The following is a 23,336-nucleotide window of genomic DNA, read 5'->3' as shown; positions in this document are numbered from 1 at the left end:
ATTCTCTTAGATGAGAGAATTGCAGCCCACTGTGAAGATGTAGAACAAAATTTCTTCATCTTCTCCATTCTGTGAGTCTGCGGTAATCAGACTGTACTCAGATGTCATCCGAGTGCAGTCTCATGTTTTCCATGCATCCATAGACTTGAATGGGTGACTGGCAACCAATCTAACAGCGAAATCATCAGCATTGCCCCAGTGAATAACATTAAGGGAAATCCTCCAGCGATGACACGAGTGATGTATTAAAACTTCATATTTAGTCAAGAATTTAAAACTATGGCGGTGCCTCCATATTCAAGAACAAACATACGTGTTTCAGCTACAAAGCTTTAATCATGGGGAGCCATGGAGGCAACGCCATAGTTTTAAATTCTTGACTAAATATGAAGTTTTAATACATCACTCGTGTCATCGCTGGAGGATTTCTTTTTTTCCTAGCTGATTGTTGCGCCTGGACCTGGGCGGCTCCATGCTTACACCATCAACATCATTACAACTCATTTGGTGAGCTGATTCTCCCTCTTCCCTTTCCCTCCATATTGGACATTGGATAACATTGGTTCGAGTGCTCTCTGATACAACATCGGATAACACTCGTCTGAAGTAAATGCTGCTGTGAGCGAGTCTTTAAGGTAGGAAAGGTTGGGGGCGACTGCTATAGGATATTCAGGAAAGAAAGGGAAAGTGAAAGGTCACAAAAAGAACACATTGAAAATATGGCACAATACAAGTGCTGACGGCTATCATAGCCCCCCACATGCCATATTGATGCATTCATCAATCATCACAAGGTCTACTGTTTCCTCATTATTGCTCTCCATTAGGGCAGGTGCAGAGGGCAGTGTAGTTCAAGAAAATCGGGATTGGATCAGAATGTTACCAGAGTGTGAATGCAGTGTGATCCGATGCTCTCGGATGAGGAGACGATGGAGAAAAAAAAAAGTCTCCATCTTCTCCATTCTGTCAGACTGTGGAAATCAGACTGCACTCAGATGGCCCCATTGCATAACATTGGTCCGGGTGCAGTCCGATGTTTTGTCGAATCGCACTTGGACCAAAAATAAGCTCGTCTACACCTGTCCTTATCATCACTATAAGTGTTGATTCTCTTGTTAGCAATAGTATTTGTCTAGGGCCTAAAATTAAAATGCTTCTCTTCACTTAAAATATACTAAAAAGTTTTGTGCACATTTGTAAAGATCCTCCACCGATTCTACAATCAAATGTTCTCTCTCTTTAGTGTAAAAGCAATAAAATGAAATTGCTTGAGAATAATGACAGATATGATTCAGCAAGACTACTTTTTTTAATCAATATTGCCGTGGATACCTTTCTCCTCAACCTAGCATAAAATGGCACTGTAAAGGCTTTCACAATAAAGAATGAATGGTTATGAATCAAATCATTATCAGCCATAATGGAATATTTGGAATCTAGAAAACGTAGCTATATTAACCCCTTTCTGCCAGCTGACGGAATAGTATGTCAGCTGGCAGATCCCCTGCTTTAAGGTGGGGAACGGCGGTGAGCCCACCTTAAAGCCGCGACATGTCAGCTGTTTTGTACAGCTGACATGTGCGCGCAATGAGCGCGAGCGGAATCGCGATCCGCCCGCGCCCATTAACTAGTTAAATGCCGCCGTCAAGCGCTGACAGCGGCATTTAACTGGCGCTCCCGGCCGCGCGGCCGGAACTGCTCGCACCGCTGACCCCCGTCACATGATCGGGGGTCAGCGGTGCATTGCCATAACAACCAGAGGTCTCCTTGAGACCTCTATGGTTGTTGATGGCCGAATGCTTTGAGCGCCACCCTGTGGTCGGCGTTCAAAGTACACGACCATTTCTGCTACATAGAGGTGATCTGTACTTCACCTCTATGTAGCAGAGGCGATCGTGTTGTGCATGCTTCTAGCCTCCTATGGAGGCTATTGAAGCATGCCAAAATAAAAAAAAAAGTTTTTAAAAATATAAAAAAAATAAAAAATATATAAAAGTTTAAATCACCCCCTTTCGCCCCAATCAAAATAAAAGAATTAAAAAAAAATTAAACCTACACATATTTGGTATCGCCGCGTTCAGAATCGCCCGATCTATCAATAAAAACAAAGGATTAACCTGACCGCTAAATGGCGTAGCGAGAAAAAAAATCAAAACGCCAAAATTAAGTTTTTTTGGTCGCCGCGACATTGCATTAAAATGCAATAACGGGCGATCAAAAGAACGTATCTACACCAAAATGGTATCAGTAAAAACATCAGCTCGGCATGCTAAAAAAATAAGCCCTCACCAGACCCCAGATCACGAAATATGGAGACGCTACGGGTATCGGAAAATCGCGCAATTTTTTTTTTTGCAAACTTTGGAATTTTTTTCCACCACTTAGATAAAAAATAACCTAGACATGTTAGATGTCTATGAATTCATAATGACCTGGAGAATCATAATGGCAGGTTAGTTTTAGCATTTGGTGAACCTAGCAAAAAAGCCAAACAAAAAACAAGTGTGAGATTGCACTTTTTTTGCAATTTCATCACACTTGGAATTTTTTTCCCGTTTTCTTTTACACGGCATGGTAAAACAAATGGTATCGTTCAAAAGTACATCTCGTCCCGCAAAAAATAAGCCCTCACATGGCGATATTGACGGAAAAATAAAAAAGTTATGGTTCTGGGAAGGAGGGGAGCGAAAAACGAAAACGAAAAAACGGAAAAAGCTCCGGGGTGAAGGGGTTAACAGATTCAAAGTGACATGGGACAAGGTCAAACCCATAGACATGTTTTAGTACAGTAACATTATAGCAAAACAACCACTTCAAATATGTAATAACATCATTAAATCACTAAAAATGTAACAGAAGAAAGGCGAAGAACTGTAGTATTATAAAATAAGATAAGTTAGAAGCACTTACCTTTATCCCAGGAAGTCCCGGCAGCCCAGGCAGTCCCGGTTCACCCTAGAGAAGAATTATATTACAATACAGAAAAATATCTCATGGTCAGCAACATGCAGATAGAACTGAGTGTAAGTGGGTCGCTCACTTGTAGATTGCAAATATCTGTGAAATCAATATTAATAGTTATCATCAACAGAGAGAAATGTTAATGAATGAATGGCGCTTGGCTGCTCCAAGGAAAATGTGATACAACTTGTATGATTCTTTAAAAATGGTTTTATTAAACATAGTATTGTTTTATGCAATTTTTACATTCTTCTGTAAAACAAACCTCTAATGCTGATCTGCAAAGGTGCCAAGGCGCTCAGCCTCCTGCACTACCCACACTACTAGACTTACACCATTTATTAACCAATTAATCCATCTTCTTGGAAAAGAAGAGAAAATTCCATTTGCTTGAGAACATATTTATTACCTTTCAATATTTGCTCCATCAATCTGTCAGTAAAATTAGTAACGTAAGGTCGTACATGTACTACAATGCACATTTATAGTATGTGTGGCACCTCTATATACCACCATTGGGTGGTGTTATATGACATATGGTGGAATATGACACAAATTCACTTCTTACAGATTCCCTGAAGGGAATAACACCTGTATGTGCTCCGGACAGAGAATTATAGTAAGTGCCCATAGAATGTAATAGGCGCTGGATTCTTACAGCCATGTGTCTGAGGTCTATAAGGTTGCAATTTAGGACTGATGGAAAGTGAATGCATTTGACTACCCTGCACTGTCCCTAAATTATACAGAAATTCTTGCTGTTTATTACATTAACATTGCACTACATTTTTACTGATTTACTTTACCGACCTTTTATTTTTACAAAACAAAAGGATGTTCCTAATTAAGCTTCATTGCAAAAAATTATGGCATTTCCAAAAATCATGGATCCGAGCATAGAACTGGTTATGCTGCCGAGAGGAATTATTTTTTTTAAATCGGCAACAGTAAAAGGTGGAGATATGCAAAGAAAAGCATCTCAAATAAAACTTCAAAGCTCTAAATCCCAAGGACTTTTTTAATGGAGCATTTAAGAGCATTGATAAAATGTTTTAAAGTAGCTGGAACTTATCTTTGTTAACGCAGATCTCTCACCAGATTTCATAATAAAAAATGCTTATTATTAATGCAGTGCTCTGGTATCAGGAAGTAGGCAGGCTATTGAATAAATGAATATATAATTGAATTTTTTTTAATGTAAATCCTTCAGTTTTCACACTGTCCACTTCCTGTTCTGTAGTGACCACTTTTCAGCAGACACATAATCAGTTAAGATCACAATAAATGGTAAAACTTATCTATAGATAACACAATCTGCACCATATAAGTGACTGTCATCACAGCACTCCTCCTTCTTTCCTTCCCTGCACAATGACCTCTGCACATATAACAGAGCATGCCCATGCCCTAAACTCTTCTACAAAAGTCAATGAGTCAGCTCCCGACTATTGGTGTCCGACACTGTCCGTGGTACATATGGCTGCTGTAGGACTGTAGGGCATATCACCAAATCCTGTTAGAGGCAGTTTAGGCTATATGTCCTATCACATCATATAAAAAACTGCAATCAAAAAATAAATATAGATAATTAAAATGTTTAACTAACTGGCATTAATTATAGAAAAATAATATGCTATACTTGATATATACCCTTAACATCTGTTGTTGAAAAGAGCTAGCTACTAAGAGAATAGAGGAATATGTTTGAACTTTTAATTTCTAATTATAAAATAAGCTGATCCCCTTCGTTCATATGGGTGTAACTCTGTGTCCTATGCTATAGCTCAGCTTTCATCCTCCCTCCACATGCTTTAGATGCCGTCTATGTTAGGCCGGTTTCACACGTCAGTGTCTCCAGTATGTGAGGTGACAGTTTCCTCACGTATCGGAGACACTGACACACGTAGACCCATAAAAATCAATGCATCTGTGCAGATGTCATTGATTTTTTGCAGACCGTGTCTCCGTGTGCCAAACACGGAGACATGTCAGTGTTCGTGGGAGCGCACGTATCACGGACCCATTAAAGTCAATGGGTCCGTGTAAAACACGGACCACACACGGACCTTCTCCGTGTGCAGTCCGTGTGGCGTGCAGGAGACAGCGCTACAGTAAGCGCTGTCCCCCCACATGGTGCTGAAGCCGCGATTCATATCTTCTCTCCAGCAGCGTTTGCTGCAGAGAAGATATGAATAATAGTGTTAAAAATAAAGATCTATGTGTCCGCCGCCCCCCCACCCCCTGTGCGCCCCCCCCCCCGCTGTCCTGAAAATACTTACCCGCTCCCTCGTTGGCTGTAGCTTCTTCCTGGTCTGACCGCGGCTTCTCTACTGTATGCGGTCACGTGGGGCCACCGATTACACTCATGAATATGTGGCTCCACCTCCAATAGGGGTGGAGCCGCCTAATCATGAGTGTAAATGAGTGGCCCCACGTGACCGCATACACTAGAAACAGCGGCCAGACCAGGAAGCAGCGAGGGAGGCGGGTAAGTATTTTCTGACCAGCGGGGGGGGCGCACAGGGGGTGGGAGGGCGGCGGACACATAGATCTTTATTTTAAACACTATTATTCATATCTTCTCTGCAGCAAACGCTGCTGCAGGGAACATATGAATCGCAGCTTCAGCACCAGATGCTCCTACGTGTGGTACCCAGCACGGTGCGTGTGGTACCCAGTGGGAACACGGGCGGCACACGTGTGCCGCAAGTGTGACACACTGATGTACACCAGAAACGTAGGGGCACACGGACACGGATAATTCCGGTACCGATTGTTTCCGGTACCGGAATTATCTGGACGTGTGGGACAGCCCTTACATAGCCCTGGGGTTGTTTCCAACAGAAGTAGCCAGAGCTGAGCTCTGATTGCTGCTGCTAATACTTTAGATCCGGCATTTAAATAGCGCAGTTGCTGGTGCATGCGTGGATCGACTATGATCTGTCCCCTAATGATGATGTTTGCCTCTCCACTCTTCCTCCATACTCTAAGACCTTGATTTCCAAATGAAATGCAAAATTTACTTTCATCTGAAAACACCACCTTGGACCAATGAGCAACAGTTCTTTTTCTCCTTGGCCCAGGTAAGATGCTTCTGGCACAACTCTAACTCTGAACAATTAAAAAAAATCCCTCTAAATGACAGAATTGATTTTTTCCATCACTACACTTCCCCCCCAAAAAAATTATAATTTAAAAAAAATTATATGCACTCCAAAATTAGCATCAAAGAAAATGTCAGCTTGCCACACAAAACAAACAAGCCCTCACACAGCTCAATACATGAAAAAATATAATGGGTGTCGGAAAATGGCAACACAAGCAAACATTATGAGACCAATTCATCAAGACTGGCGAGGCACTACACCAGTCTTGCTGGAGTCCACGGTGCTTGATTCATTAACAGGCACATGCCACTAAATGAGTTCGGCACCTCTCCTCTGCAGTCTGCACCTCTGAGCACCACTCCAGACATTATACTTCAGTCATGTACTGGAGTAGCATTTCTGGCATGCAAAATATTTACATTTTTGATGAATTTGACAGGAGTGTGGTCTCGCCCTAACTCCGCCCAAGCTTCGCCCATTTAAGCAGAGCTGATTCAATATTTTTTTTCACAGAAATAATAAAAAATGGCATGTTTGGTATTGCCATAATTGTACTGTCCTTGAGAATCATTTTACCAGGCCATTTTCACCATGCAAGGAAAAACTTACAAGCAGAACCCAAAAAACAATGGCAGCTTATCATTTTTTTCACTATGTGATCCCATTTGTATTTCTTTTTACATTTTTCAGTACATTTCAAAGTAAAATGTATGGTGCCATTCAAAACTACATCTCATCCTGTAAAAAAATAAGCCCTCATATGTCTATGTTCATAGTAACAGAAAAGTTGTATGGGTCTAGGAAGGAAAGGAGGAAAAAACAAAAATGCAAAAACAGAAAATTGCTCAGTCCTAAAAGGGTTAATAGTGTCCATTGTTGCTTTATCATATTTTTGATGTTCACTGTATCGTGACAGACTAAACATTTAAGCTTTTAGTTGCCCTATTTTTGCTTTCGAAGCTTTTTCTATTTCACCCTTACAATAAAGCTTTCCTTGTCTTTTTCTTGTTATTTGGTGGTGTTGAAAATTCTTTAATTTTAGAAAATTACTTGAAGGGTGATTGCCACCTTCAAAGAACACAGCAAACATAATTTTCACATCTAAGCTACGTGAAAGCAATCTGTGTACATGCTACCTAAGAAATGTCAAGCAAAATTGTTTTTCTTCCTTTTCCATACAAAATGAACTGTTTGTCAGTTTGGCAAAACATAGACACTTGAGATAAAGTGAGGGTATGGATTCATTAAAGTGGAAAAGTGTCCTATAGCCCTAATTTCTCCGATGTATGACCCTTCCCTTACGTGTTTGTGTAAGCTTTCATTCAGGTCATGGTATCTTGTAATAGTACAGTACAAGTGGTCGTGTTCTAGAAAGGAGTTTCACTCAGTACCCAAAGTTCACTGCAAGGAAATCAATGGGAAGGAGGACTCCGCTCAGCGTCAACATCTTAGGAGAGCCCAGGGCCCGCAGCCTCGCAGCACCGGGACACCCCCTCCTTCCAGCTTGAGGCTCGTAGCATCGCCCCACTCCTGCCGACGATGGCCTCCTGACGCAGCAACCCTGCCCCTCCGGTGACCTTGCTCCAATGCAGCCGCCCTGGTAATCTACCTTTGGATTTTAAGATGTATCCTCATTTTCCTCGAGTGGGAGAAATATTTCTATAGCATTTATACACTTTTGTGTATGTGGGCGACCCTAATCCAACCTGCAAGGTGATATAAGAGACGTTGCTCATCACCTTTTCTACAGGAAAGAGGCAGGCACAAATAGATTTTTACCATGATATGAACAATTCTCCCATGAAAAATTGTTTTCATCATGGAAAATGTGTCACATTGCCCTATTTACACCTTCCTATAATATGTAAACTGTGCTACAAATCTATCACTTAACAACACTAAGAGGAAAATGTCTAGCAAAGATGAGACATTGTCAGCCCCATTACTGATGGATGCAAAGAAAAGTCAAATGTTTTTGGCTCCGTAATGTTATGAAATATTTATATGTGGAGTGCCTTATATCTTACTGCTAACCTCTTCTTTCAGATGTTGGAAAAGTACGTTCACCCATAAAGGAATTGCTGTGAATATTGATCCATATTTTGGTGTTGATTTCTCTGTGTAAAACAGCTGATTGCATGAAATAAAAAATTTCACTATCCACTATGGCAATGCCGGTCTCTGTCTGCCCGCGCCTCCAGGAATGATAGCATTACAGGTGGCCGGATGTAGAGTCATCTGCAGGGTTTCAGAGAAGCATTGCCATGTGAGCAATTGTAATCTTAGATGAATTTATGGATTTTGTTGGGATCCACAGATAATCCACAACCATTGGGCTTTATTGCAGAACTTGACTTCAACACTGAACTCACAGCAACACAGTACAAAAAAAGCATTCAGATGAGATTTGGTTAGATCATATCCATATTGCTGATACTGTATTCTGCTGCAGAATTTTCACCCAAAAATCTTGAATGAAAAGCTACAGAAACTCCAGTAAGGCAACACGAATATGCCTTTTTATGTATACTCCCATTGTGTAAAAAATGTAAGAAATCAAATCTGAGATATTTTTGGACTATTGTTGTGAATTTGGATTCTGGGCTCCCCCGGTGGCTACTGGTGGAATTGAACTTGTGACATCATCTTCCCTGTTCACCTGTTCTGATTAGATCTGGGTGTCGCTATATAACCTGGCTTCTCTGTTAGATGCTTGCCGGTCAACAATGTTATCAGAAGCCTCTCTGTGCTTGTTCCTGCTCCCAGACATCTACTAGATAAGTTGGACATTCGTCCATGTTTTGTTTTTGTATTTTGGTTCCAGTTCACAGCTGCAGTTTCGTTACTGTGTCTGGAAAGCTCTTGTTGATCAGGAATTGCCACTCTGGTATTATGAGTTAATGCCAGAGTCCTAAAGTAATTTCTGGATGTGTTTTGTTAGGGTTTTCTACTGACCATGAAAGTATGCTTTCTGTCTTCTGCTATCTAGAAAGCGGACCTCAAATTTGCTAAAACTATTTTCCTGCTGCGTTTGTTGTTTCATCTCATATCACCGCCAATATATGTGGGGGGCTTCTGTCTCCTTTTGGGCATTTCTCTAAGAGGTGAGTCAGGTCTTATATTTCCCTCTGCTAGCATTATTTAGTTCTCCGGCCGGCGCTGGGCATATAGGGATAAAAAGTAGGACATGCTACCTGGCTACTTCTAGATGATGCGGTAGGTTTAGTTCATGGTCAGTACAGTTACATCTTCCAAGAGCTTGTTCCTATAGAGGCTTATGCTAGTTCTCTGGCCATGGAGATCATGACAGTTTGACCGGCCCACTAAAGGGTTAAAATCCTTGGCTGAGAAAGGAGAGAAATAAGAAGTCTGCTGAGAGTTTTTTTTTTTTTTTTTTTTCCTCTGTGCTCTTAATTGGATCACTTGCCAGTCTGTCTATGCTGCAGTCTTTCTTTTTTTTTCTCTCTCCTTATAATCTTTGAATGGTTTTGTGTTCACCTGTTAATAATGGATCTTCAGAGTGTAACTGCAGGTTTGAATAATCTCACCACGAAAGTACAAAATTTGCAAGATTTTATTATTCATGCTCCGGTATCTGAGCCGAGAATTCCTTTGCCGGAATTCTTCTCAGGGAATAGATCTAGCTTTCAGAATTTTAGAAATAATTGTAAGCTATTTTTGTCCCTGAAATCTCGTTCTGCTGGAGACTCTGCACAGCAGGTTGGGATTGTGATTTCCTTGCTCCGCGGCGACCCTCAAGACTGGGCTTTTGCATTGGCACCAGGGGATCCTGCGTTGCGCAATGTGGATGCGTTTTTTTTGGCCTTGGGCTTGCTGTATGAGGAACCTCATTTGGAACTTCAGGCAGAAAAAACTTTGATGTCCCTATCGCAGGGGCAAGATGAAGCTGAAATTTACTGCCAAAGATTCCGTAAATGGTCTGTGCTTACTCAGTGGAATGAGTGTGCCTTGGCGGCTACTTTCAGAGAGGGTCTCTCTGATGCCATTAAGGATGTTATGGTGGGGTTCCCTGTGCCTGCGGGTCTGAATGAGTCCATGACAATGGCCATTCAGATCGATAGGCGTCTGCGGGAGCGCAAACCTGTGCACCATCTGGCGGTGTCCACTGAGAAGACGCCAGAAAGCATGCAGTGTGATAGAATTCTGTCCAGAAGCGAGCGGCAGAATTTTAGACGGAAAAATGGGTTGTGTTTCTATTGTGGGGATTCTACTCATGTTATATCAGCGTGCTCTAAGCGTACTAAAAAGCTTGATAAATCCGTTTCCATTGGCACCTTACAGTCTAAATTTATTTTGTCTGTGACCCTGATTTGCTCTTTGTCATCTATTACTACTGACGCCTATATCGACTCTGGCGCCGCTTTGAGTCTTATGGATTGGTCCTTTGCCAATTGTTGTGGGTATGATTTAGAGCCTTTGGAAACTCTTATTCCTCTGAAGGGGATTGACTCCACCCCATTGGCTAATAATAAACCACAATACTGGACACAAGTGACTATGTGTATTAATCCGGATCACCAGGAGACTATTCGTTTTCTAGTGCTGTATAATCTACATGAGGATTTGGTGCTGGGATTGCCATGGCTGCAGTCTCACAACCCAGTCCTTGACTGGAGAGCTATGTCTGTGTTGAGCTGGGGATGTAAGGGGACTCATGGGGACGTACCTTTGGTGTCCATTTCATCATCTATTCCCTCTGAAATTCCTGAGTTCCTGTCTGACTATCGTGACGTCTTTGAAGAATCCAAGCTTGGTTCATTACCTCCGCACCGAGAGTGCGATTGTGCCATAGATTTAATCCCGGGTAGTAAATACCCAAAGGGTCGTTTATTTAATCTGTCTGTGCCTGAACATACTGCTATGCGAGAATATATAAAGGAGTCCTTGGAAAAGGGACATATTCGTCCATCGTCATCTCCCTTAGGAGCCGGTTTTTTCTTTGTGTCAAAAAAAGACGGCTCTTTGAGACCATGTATTGATTATCGGCTTTTGAATAAAATCACGGTTAAATATCAATACCCATTGCCGTTGCTGACTGATTTGTTTGCTCGCATAAAGGGGGCCAAGTGGTTCTCTAAGATTGATCTCCGTGGGGCGTATAATTTGGTGCGGATCAGGCAGGGGGATGAGTGGAAAACCGCATTTAATACGCCCGAGGGCCACTTTGAGTATTTGGTGATGCCTTTTGGTCTTTCTAATGCCCCTTCAGTCTTCCAGTCCTTTATGCATGATATTTTCCGCGATTTTTTGGATAAATTTATGATAGTGTATCTGGATGATATTCTGATTTTTTCGGATGACTGGGACTCTCATGTCCGGCAAGTTAAGAGGGTTTTTCAGGTTTTGCGGTCTAATTCTCTGTGTGTCAAGGGTTCTAAGTGCGTTTTTGGGGTTCAGAGAATTTCCTTTTTGGGATATATTTTTTCTCCCTCTTCCATTGAGATGGATCCTGTCAAGGTTCAAGCTATTTGTGATTGGACGCAGCCCTCTTCTCTTAAAAGTCTTCAGAAATTTTTGGGCTTTGCCAACTTTTATCGTCGATTTATTTCTGGTTTTTCGGATGTCGTTAAGCCATTGACCGATTTGACTAGACAGGGTGCTGATGTTGCTAATTGGTCCCCTGATGCTGTGGAGGCCTTTCAGGAGCTTAAGCGCCGTTTTTCTTCTGCCCCTGTGTTGCGTCAGCCTGATGTGACTCTTCCTTTTCAGGTTGAGGTCGACGCTTCTGAGATCGGAGCTGGGGCAGTGTTGTCGCAGAAAAGTTCTGACTGCGCCGTGATGAGGCCTTGTGCCTTCTTTTCCCGTAAATTTTCGCCCGCTGAGCGGAATTATGATGTTGGGAATCGGGAGCTTTTGGCCATGAAGTGGGCGTTTGAGGAGTGGCGCCATTGGCTCGAGGGGGCCAGACATCAGGTGGTGGTATTGACTGACCACAAAAATTTGATTTATCTTGAGACCGCCAGGCGCCTGAATCCTAGACAGGCGCGCTGGTCATTATTTTTTTCTCGGTTTAATTTTGTGGTATCGTACCTACCAGGTTCTAAGAATGTTAAGGCGGATGCCCTTTCTAGGAGTTTTGAGCCTGATTCACCTGGCAACTCTGACCCCACAGGTATTCTTAAGGAGGGAGTTATCTTGTCAGCTGTTTCTCCAGACCTGCGGCGGGCCTTGCAGGAGTTTCAGGCGGATAGACCGGATCGTTGTCCGCCTGATAGGCTGTTTGTTCCTGATGATTGGACCAGTAAAGTCATCTCTGAGGTGCATTCTTCTGCGTTGGCAGGTCATCCTGGAATTTTTGGTACCAGGGATTTGGTGGCAAGATCCTTCTGGTGGCCTTCCCTGTCACGAGATGTGCGAGGCTTTGTGCAGTCTTGTGACGTTTGTGCTCGGGCCAAGCCTTGTTGTTCTCGGGCTAGTGGATTATTGTTGCCCTTGCCTATTCCTAAGAGGCCTTGGACACACATCTCGATGGATTTTATTTCAGATCTGCCTGTTTCTCAGAAGATGTCTGTCATCTGGGTGGTGTGTGACCGTTTTTCTAAGATGGTTCATTTGGTTCCCCTGCCCAAATTGCCTTCTTCTTCCGAGTTGGTGCCCCTGTTTTTTCAAAATGTTGTTCGTTTGCATGGTATTCCTGAGAATATCGTTTCTGACAGAGGAACCCAATTTGTGTCTAGATTTTGGCGGGCATTTTGTGCTAGGATGGGCATAGATTTGTCTTTTTCGTCTGCTTTTCACCCTCAGACTAATGGCCAGACCGAGCGGACTAATCAGACCCTGGAGACATATCTGAGGTGTTTTGTGTCTACTGACCAGGATGATTGGGTTGCTTTTTTGCCATTGGCGGAGTTCGCCCTCAATAATCGGGCCAGCTCTGCCACCTTGGTTTCCCCGTTTTTCTGTAATTCGGGGTTCCATCCTCGATTTTCCTCCGGTCAGATGGAATCCTCGGATTGTCCTGGAGTGGATGCGGTGGTGGAGAGATTGCATCATATCTGGGGGCAGGTGATGGACAATTTAAAGTTGTCCCAGGAGAAGACTCAGCTTTTTGCCAACCGTCACCGTCGTGTTGGTCCTCGGCTTTGTGTTGGAGATTTGGTGTGGTTGTCTTCTCGTTTTGTCCCTATGAGGGTCTCATCTCCTAAGTTTAAGCCTCGGTTCATCGGTCCGTATAAAATATTGGAGATTCTTAACCCTGTTTCCTTCCGTTTGGACCTCCCTGCATCCTTTTCTATTCATAACGTTTTTCATCGGTCGTTATTGCGCAGGTATGAGGCACCGGTTGTGCCTTCCGTTGAGCCTCCTGCTCCGGTGTTGGTTGAGGGTGAGTTGGAGTACGTTGTGGAAAAAATCCTAGACTCCCGTGTTTCCAGACGGAGACTCCAGTATCTGGTCAAGTGGAAGGGATACGGCCAGGAGGATAATTCTTGGGTCACTGCATCTGATGTTCATGCCTCTGATCTGGTTCGTGCCTTTCATAGGGCCCATCCTGATCGCCCTGGTGGTTCTGGTGAGGGTTCGGTGCCCCCTCCTTGAGGGGGGGGTACTGTTGTGAATTTGGATTCTGGGCTCCCCCGGTGGCTACTGGTGGAATTGAACTTGTGACATCATCTTCCCTGTTCACCTGTTCTGATTAGATCTGGGTGTCGCTATATAACCTGGCTTCTCTGTTAGATGCTTGCCGGTCAACAATGTTATCAGAAGCCTCTCTGTGCTTGTTCCTGCTCCCAGACATCTACTAGATAAGTTGGACATTCGTCCATGTTTTGTTTTTGTATTTTGGTTCCAGTTCACAGCTGCAGTTTCGTTACTGTGTCTGGAAAGCTCTTGTTGATCAGGAATTGCCACTCTGGTATTATGAGTTAATGCCAGAGTCCTAAAGTAATTTCTGGATGTGTTTTGTTAGGGTTTTCTACTGACCATGAAAGTATGCTTTCTGTCTTCTGCTATCTAGAAAGCGGACCTCAAATTTGCTAAAACTATTTTCCTGCTGCGTTTGTTGTTTCATCTCATATCACCGCCAATATATGTGGGGGGCTTCTGTCTCCTTTTGGGCATTTCTCTAAGAGGTGAGTCAGGTCTTATATTTCCCTCTGCTAGCATTATTTAGTTCTCCGGCCGGCGCTGGGCATATAGGGATAAAAAGTAGGACATGCTACCTGGCTACTTCTAGATGATGCGGTAGGTTTAGTTCATGGTCAGTACAGTTACATCTTCCAAGAGCTTGTTCCTATAGAGGCTTATGCTAGTTCTCTGGCCATGGAGATCATGACAGACTATGTCATTTCTATCAAACCATTGAAACAGATCAATATGCATTCAATATATGTTGGATGGTTATTAACAGATTATTTCTAATCTACTATTAGATACTTTTATTGGTGCATGTTGGGAACAATTATGATTCATACTTATACTGTAGACAGCTCACATTGGCTCAGAAAAGAGATAGACAGCAAAGTGTTATACCAATACTTAGTTCAACATGCAAACAGTCAAACATGGCAGCAGTCGTAGGTTAGTTTAATTTATGAACTGGAGCAAGCGATAAAAGCAAAGTCAGCCATAACTAACTAAAAACATCACAGTAAGGCTAAGTTTACATGGGATCATCTTAATCTGTCTTATCATCTCTATGCTATCTGTATGGCATCTACTGTATATGTTATCAGTTTGTATGCATCAGCAATTAAAAAAAAATTAGACCAAATATAGTTTATATTAACAATGGCAATGTATCCATAAAAATCGGATACTGTATAGATGATCCATAAGGGATCTGATTATTTGCACATCCACAGACTTGAATAGTCAATTCTCATCTGAAATATGGAAGAGAATAGTTCACGGTGAGATTTTTATCATGTCAACATTCAATCTATGTAAGAAAAATGGTGACCTGAACATCTGTACTGAATGACTAACATTGGCCCTAGTGCTGTCCCCGTGATGTCAGTTTTTTTGCCCGGACAACACTTGGACCGAAAAAATGTGTGAATGTAGCCTAATAGTAATACCATAATTAATTTCAAGGAGGATATTTTATGTAACTATATTGCAATAATATATACTGTATGCATATTATGTTGGTTTCAGGTCTCCTGGCACTCGTGTGGCATTATTTCACTTTATTGCTCCAGCCAATCATCGGCCACTAATGGGCTCCTTCCTACCTTGGATGAAAGTCGGACATCTGGGGAGATGTAAGTGCTGCAGCCCTTTAGCGCCCAATGATTCCCTGAACACTAATGTTACATAATGTCAAGAGAAGACCAAGAGACCTGATGTTGACATCACTGTTATGTTGCCAGCTTATACATGGGAGGACTGTAGCATTTAAGAAAAGGTTCACCAAGCATTGGTCAACCCATTTAATACTTTTTCTGTTTGTCTAATATAGTTCTGGTAAGTTTTACCTTGTGTCCTGGGCGGCCCGATTCTCCAGGTTCACCCTGTAACAAAAACAGCCAAAAGAAATAATCAGATTATGTATGTAAGGTAAGATAAATATAATAAGAAAATTAATAAATTGTGACATGCATTAAAAGTTGACACAAGGAAAGACCTGACCTTTATTCCAGCAGCAGATGATCCTGGATCGCCCTTAGGAAACAAATATACACCTTCAGAACACAATTTTAAAGGAATGATATAATCAGACAGTGACATTTTCAAAAATAATGTTTTCTAAGAAACTTTATGAGGCACGCTCATTTTCCAATATTCCTCATTTCCCACAATCGCGCCATACACATTTGATGGTTACTGTTACAGCTTTAGACTGATAATAAAGCAAAATTGTTTCTTCTGATACTCCTCCTGGACATTTATGAATAAATGACCAGATCCTTTATCAAAGGAGTGTTTGTTGGAGACTCTCAGAGACTGTCCAGTCAATGGGGAATCAATTCTTGGGAAATATAAGTAGTTATTAAAACTAAAAATCATATTAAAGGTAACGGTTATCTATGGGTATGTGCACACATTGAGTGTTTTGGTCCTGGAAAAAATGCATTGTTTTACTGTACCAGTAAAGTGAATGAGATTTCTGAAATCTTGTGCTTATTTTTTCCTTGTAGATTTAAATCAATTTCAAATATGCAGTCAATTCTTCCAGTGTTTTTTTGCAGCATTTTTTTCATCCATTCTAATGAATGGGGAAATAAATGCATAACAAACCCTGCGCATATTTTACAGCGTTATTACTGCCAATACGTCAGTATTTGAAAGAAAAATCGCTGCAAATTCTGAAAGTTTGGTTTAGTTAAACTAATATTCATAGGTGTGTGTACTAGGACAGGGTAACTAAAGAACTGTAAGTGGTTTAGCCATTTAATAACTTGCTTAAAAGCTACTTGTTTAGGGGAGGTGCATGACTTAATGTCTATAAGTATGAATGACCAGGCTCTGATATATAGTACATAAAAAATTAGTGTGGACGTAATACACGGAGCAATACATGATAAATGTGCTTCATTGATAACATACGACTAATATTCACCAGTTAATGTAAACTCAATAGCCCATCAAAGTCCAATGGTCCATTACTTAGCAATAACAAGCTGAAGGTGCTCCCATAAAGATGGGGTCAGAGATGGAAGTGTGTGCATAGTCCAATGTTCTCGCTGGTTCCTTAATCCAATGCAATCACTGCTCAGGAAGCTTGAAAAGTAGCCTAACATGTGAAGACTTCATTTGTATGCTCAGCAGGAAATATCCCAGCAATCAGATGTAATTTCCTGCTGAACAATAATTGGTCTTAACGATATTCTTAAAAAAATAAATGCGAACGATACAAGCTGTGAAATTATTACATGAGAAGGTAGCACAGGCCGGGGGCTGCACTTTATTGTTTTATCAGTTCATGGTTTCTGCAAGTTACAAACTTGAAATCAGTGGAGTTTGTTTCTATGTCAAAGTTCGCTGCGTGACTTAATTGCACATTTCATTAATATTAAGTAGAGGTTTTACATTGTCATTCCACAGCAGGGCTAATTATATAGACAAAGCAAAGCAATAAACATTTTCTACCATTTCGACAAGCCCTGAATATTAGCAATAATGTATGAAGGTGACCAGTGTAGTACAATCAAACCGAAAACTAGAATCCAAGACACATTTATATGGGCACAAAAATGGTAGAAATATCTACAAACATTGCTTTGAACATATTAAAAGAGATACCCCTTGGATTGAAGTCAGAGATGAAGGATTGCTTATTACTATACTTATTTGCATCAGTATTTTTTAATTATCTTTTGTTTTAGCTATCATATCACAATTTCCCACACTAAAACACAGCATCAAAAACTTCTAGAAATAAAATGAAACATTGACAAAACCTTTTTCACATTTAGTACAAAATATAGCTGGACATAATTCCATAAGCATCAATATATGTCTTTAAACATAGCTTACTTGGTTTAAAGGGAAGATGTAATTTGATTCATGCTGCCCGAACCACAGGCACCCTGTATCAGACACTGGATGCATTATTGCAGTCATGTATGTTGTATTATGAATTGCTGTGGCATTTCAGAGAAAACATATTTTATGTGTGTGTATATTGAGAGACCTGTCAATCAAGGGGAATAAGGAGAAGCTGCCGGGGTCCTGCTTCGGAAAAGTCATCCAAGAAGCTTAGTCCCCGGTAGGTTTGTCAAAGTATGTTTTCTCAAAAACGCAGCAACTATTCAGAGTACAGTAAAACATACTTGACTACAATAGTGCAGCCACACTCTGGTTCAGGCAGCATGAATCAGCTAGCAGATTCCCTAATAACAGGTTCCACAAATGAAGAGGGAAGTAACATGTATCATATCATATAAGTGAAAGTTATGTTAATTATGAATTAATTTGATGATCAACCATAATGATGTCTTTACAGCCTTATACACGTGGCCATATTATGACTCAGTAAAACCTCAAAGTTGCACGGAGGTATAATAAAGTACCCACAGGCTTCTGTGGGGTCTTAGTATATATATAAAAGCCTCTAGTTTCACAAACTGTAGAGATATGAGGCATAGAGATGAGTGGATAGATCCACCCAGTTTCACATTAATTCAAGCAGTTTGAGATTCGATGCACAGGTTGCAAAAAAAAAAATAGCTCATCATCACCATTTCCCATAATGCTTAAGCATCAGAGAGCAGGCTAAAATCATTTTGCATTGTTGAGTGTGCCTTTCTATAATGCCCTCAGCTACGACATTTGGTGGATTATTATACCTTGTACAGTGGTGGTCAGTACTTGGGCTACAATAGATCAGCAGTTCCCAGTAGAGCACACTTTGTTTAGCAGAGTCATTTTCCAGTGGCGTAACTACAAAGTTATGGGCCCCGGTGCGAACTTCCAAATGGGGCCCCCCCTACCCCCCCACCTTCCCCCGCCCCGCCCCCCATACCCCCCCCCCCACCTTCCCCTGCCCCGCCCCCCCACCTTCCCCTAGATACGCCTCGGACTGTTGCAGGAATCTCCTGCACTGCAACATGGTGTTGGGTGCCAGCACAGCCCGCACAGTGGTATATCCAGCACAGTGGTATATACAGCACAGCCCGCACAGTGGTATATCCAGCACAGCCCGCACAGTGGTATATCCAGCACAGCCCTCACAGTGGTATATCCAGCACAGCCCGCACAGTGGTATATAGAGCACAGCCCGCACAGTGGTATATACAGCACAGCCCGCACAGTGGTATATACAGCACAGCCCGCACAGTGGTATATACAGCACAGCCCGCACAGGGGTATATACAGCACAGCCCGCACAGGGGTATATACAGCACAGCCCGCACAGGGGTATATACAGCACAGCCGGCACAGGGGTATATACAGCACAGCCCGCACAGGGGTATATACAGCACAGCCCGCACAGGGGTATATACAGCACAGCCCGCACAGGGGTATATACAGCACAGCCCGCACAGTGGTATATACAGCACAGCACGCACAGGGGTATATACAGCACAGCCCGCACAGGGGTATATACAGCACAGCCCGCACAGTGGTATATCCAGCACAGCCCGCACAGGGGTATATACAGCACAGCCCACACAGGGGTATATACAGCACAGCCCGCACAGGGGTATATACAGCACAGCCGGCACAGGGGTATATACAGCACAGCCGGCACAGGGGTATATACAGCACAGCCGGCACAGGGGTATATACAGCACAGCCCGCACAGGGGTATATAGAGCACAGCCCGCACAGTGGTATATCCAGCACAGCCCGCACAGGGGTATATACAGCACAGCCCGCACAGGCGTATATACAGCACTGCCAGCACAGGGGTATACACAGCACAGCACAGCCCACATCACATCTCATCTCCCTCCCCCCGATAATGGCCCCACAGTCCGGTTAAAAAGAAAAAAAAAACTCTCCTCACCTTTCCTTTTGCCCGCGCTGCTCCTGGCGGCTGAAGTCTGCCCAGGACACTGCAGGTGCGCGATTATATGACGTCATCGCGCACCCGCAGTGTACTGTCAGAGGCAGAGCGGGGAATGATGGGAGAGGGAGCGTCAGGTGACGCTCTCTCTTTCATCATTGCATTGAACTATACCGGTGTCATAGACGCCGGTATAGTTAAATGCGGCGGCGGCGGCGGCGGCGGCACTGGGGGGGGTTCCGGGGGAGGAACAGTGCAGCGGCCCACTACTGGCATCGACTCTTCTGGCATTTGCCAGAAGTGCCCGATGGCCAGCCCGGCCCTGCTCAGACCTGCCGGCCCGGGGCCCCTGACCTGCGAGGCCCGGTCGCAATGGCGACCGCTGCGACCGCGGTAGTTACGCCCCTGTCATTTTCCATCTCCAGCATTACTGGGTAAGTTTCTCTCTACAGCAGAGGTAGGGAATCTTTTTTCTGCGAAGGGCCATTTGGATATTTATACCATCCTTCGGGGGGCCGTACAAACTCTGCCCACAAAATACATCCTGACTCTGGCACTGGTTTCAGGATTTTATCTTTCATTGCATGCCCTTCAATGTTTAGTAGTGAAGAAATTAATGAGCTGGTGGCAATCAAAATACAGCTCCTTGCCCAAGAATGCGGTCCCTGAGGATCTGCTCGGGGGCCTGATAAAAGGTAATCGAGGGCCGTAAATGGCCCTGGAGCCTGAGGTTCCCCACCCCTGCTCTACAGGGTTGGGCCATTTATATGAATACACCTAAATAAAATGGGAATGGTTGGTGATATCAACTTCCTTTTGTGGCACATTAGTATATGGGAGGGGGAAAACTTTTCAAGTTGGGTGGTGACCATGGCGGCCATTTTGAAGTTGGCCATTTTGGATTCAGCTTTATTTTTTACAATGGGAAGAGGGTCATGTGACACATCAAACTTATTGAGAATTTCACAAGAAAAACAATGGTGTGCTTGGTTTTAACGTAACTCTATTCTTTCATGAGTTATGTACAGTTTATGACCACTTACAAAATGTGTTCTAAGTGCTGTCCATTGTGTTGGATTGTCAATGCAACCCTCATCTCCCACTTTTGACACACTGATAGCAACACTGCAGAAGAAATGCTAGCACAGGCTTCCAGTATCCGTTGTTTCAGATGATGCACATCTCATATCGTAAGACAATTGTCTATGCTGTGAAGATAAGCTGTTATGGTCAGCAATGTCCTCTTTCTCTCTCTTTCTCCTATAAAGTGTGGGATCTTATGGTCAGCATGGCTCTTTCTCTTTTTTTCATGTAGAGTATGAGCTGTTATGGTCAGCAGGGTTCTCTCTCTCTCTCCTGTAGAGATTATTCTCTTATGATCAGCGCGGTCCTCATTCTCTCTCTTTCTTTCTCTCTCCTGTAGAGTGTAAGCTCTGATGGTCAGCAGGGTCTTCTCTTTTTCTCTCCAGTAAAGTTTAAGCTCTTATGGTCAGCAGGGTCCTCACTCTCTCTCCTGTAGGAGTTATTCTCTTATGGTCAGCAGGGTTCTCTCTATCTCTCTCTCTTTCTCTCTCTCTCTCTGGTCAGTGGGTCCTCTTTCTATCTCTTTCCTGTACAGTGTAAGCTCTTATGATAAACTAGGTCCTCTATCCCTGTTATGGAGTGTAAGCTCTTATGTTTGGCAAGGTTCTATCCCTCATGTGAATTTTCTAAGCAATTACAATTACTGTTGAGCATTCCGATACCAAAAGTATCGGGTATCGGCCGATATTTGCTGTATCGGAATTCCGATACCGAGTTCCGATATTTTTGTGATATCGGAAATCGGAATCGGAAGTTTCCAGTGTATGGTTCCCAGGGTCTGGAGGAGAGGAGACTCTCCTTCAGGCCCTGGGATCCATATTCATGCAAAAAATAAAGAATAAAAATAAAAAATATGGATATACTCACCCCTCCGGCGGACCCTGGACCTTAGCGGTGTAACCGGCAGCCTCCGTTCCTAAGAATGCAGTGAGTGTAGGACCTGCGATGATGTCGCGGCTTGTGATTGGTCGCGTGAGCGGCCACATGAGCAGTCATGCGACCAATCACAAGCCGCGACGTCATCGAAGGTCCTTCACTCTGCATTCTTAGGAACGGAGGCTGCCGGTTACATCGCTAAGGTCCAGAGTCCGCCGGAGGGGTGAGTATATCCATATTTTTTATTTTTATTCTTTATTTTTTACATGAATATGGATCCCAGGGCCTGAAGGAGAGTTACGATATTTATGTCCCATTGACTTGTATTGGTATCGGGTATCGGTATCGGCGAGATCCGATATTTTGCCGGTATCAGCCGATCCAATCTGATACCGATACTTTCGAATATCGGAAGGTATCACTCAACACTAATTACAATCTTACCAGGATTAAGTTTTGCGTGAAATTATTCAGCCCAAATCGATTTTGGGGGGGAAAATTCAGTGAATTCAAATTTTCAAAGATCTGCCCATTTCTAATAAAGAGTTACTTTTAAGGGAGAATATCTGTATATGTCATAGATACATATAATTCTGCATTAACAAGTGTAAAAGGACATCCTGTAATAATTATGCATTAGAAAATGGTAAAAATAGTGTTCCCAAGATGTTTGTTAAAATAAAATAGCCAACCTCTATCTAGCAATAAGAGGCTATCAAAACATCGTATGTACCCCAAATTGGTATAAATAAAAATGTAAGCTCAGCAAACAAAAAATAAGCTCTACCACAGCTCCAGATCCTGAAAAATTAAAAAATTTTGGGTCTTGGAAAATGACGACATAAGCAAAAAATGTTTTGTTACAAATTTCAGAGTTTTTATTCAGCACTTTAATAAAAAAAATTACATCTTTGGTATCTTCATACTCGTACAGACGTGGGGAATCATATTGCTGGGTCAGTTTTACCATATATGTGCACATGGTAAATAAAAAATAAAAAACAATTGTGCAATTGCAGGTTGTTTTTTTTTATTTCAATGCACTTGGAATTTTTTCTGGCTTTCCAGTGCATCACATGATAAAATGAAAGGTGTCTGTTGGGAGTCGAGCTCCCGCCGCTGCACAGGGGGAATCTCGAACCATGTCTGCTGCGGTCTGTCTTTCTGCATCAGCCGCAGTGGAGCCTGCTCAGTGGAGACGTCGGTCCCAGCGTCTTGCTCAGTCTCACTCTGTGCAAAGGGCTACTGCTGCTTTTCCAACTTCTGCCATTGAAGCCAGTGCTGGGCAGCGGCGAGCAGATGCTTTTGGGACTAAGTCCTGCTTTTCTCCTTCTGAGCATGCCCAGGGCAAGATCTCCTGTTGGAGATCGAGGGTCACATTCTCAGATACTGCAGCAGATCCCATTGGTCCTCCAGGAAGGTCGGCCCCGCAGTGTGTTATGCATTATGCACAGTGCGGGGCTGGGATTCACAAGCAGGGCGGCCGCACAGGCGCAGTCTGCAAGCCTGGCTGTGACGTCAGACGGCCAGAGCTCACTGCACCTGCACCAGACAGTACTACACAGCGCAGGCGCCGGATTTCATGCGAAAACAGCGCAGAGGGGGCGGTGCCCGGTGCCCCTGAAGATTTGAGTGACGGCAGTGTGGCGTTTCAAGCAGGGGGGTGAGGACCTGCCTCCCTGGCGAAAGAAAGGTATTTTGGAGAAGTTATAAAAAGCTTTATTTTGAGAATACATGCACCAAAAACTAAAAGAGCCACCTTGTTAGAATGCGGCATTACTGCTGCACAAGGTGGCTCTTTTAGTTTATAACGGCTGGAGGGGGTGACAGTGTCCCTTTAAATCATCCACTCCCTTGTGTTTGAATGCTCGCGTAAGGAGGATGATTGTAATCTA

General features: G+C 43.0%; 1 protein-coding gene across 3 annotated transcripts in view; it reads right to left on the bottom strand.

Annotated features, from left to right (window-relative positions):
• The window catches only part of COL25A1 (collagen type XXV alpha 1 chain), a 643,948-nt gene that overhangs the window by 140,892 nt on the left and 479,720 nt on the right, over positions 1-23,336 (bottom strand). For all 3 annotated transcript variants that reach the window (XM_077278990.1, XM_077278988.1, XM_077278989.1), the window contains 3 exons: positions 15,660-15,692; positions 15,506-15,541; positions 2,911-2,955 (listed from right to left, as the gene is read on the bottom strand). In XM_077278990.1, the coding sequence (XP_077135105.1) occupies positions 2,911-2,955; positions 15,506-15,541; positions 15,660-15,692 (114 nt within the window). The remainder of the gene's footprint in view (positions 1-2,910; positions 2,956-15,505; positions 15,542-15,659; positions 15,693-23,336) is intronic.

Source organism: Ranitomeya variabilis, chromosome 1, assembly GCF_051348905.1.
Source record: "Ranitomeya variabilis isolate aRanVar5 chromosome 1, aRanVar5.hap1, whole genome shotgun sequence".
Classification (NCBI taxonomy): domain Eukaryota; kingdom Metazoa; phylum Chordata; class Amphibia; order Anura; family Dendrobatidae; genus Ranitomeya; species Ranitomeya variabilis.
The sequence above is the reverse complement of the archived record's forward strand: the minus strand, read 5'-3'. Positions and strand labels throughout refer to the sequence as shown.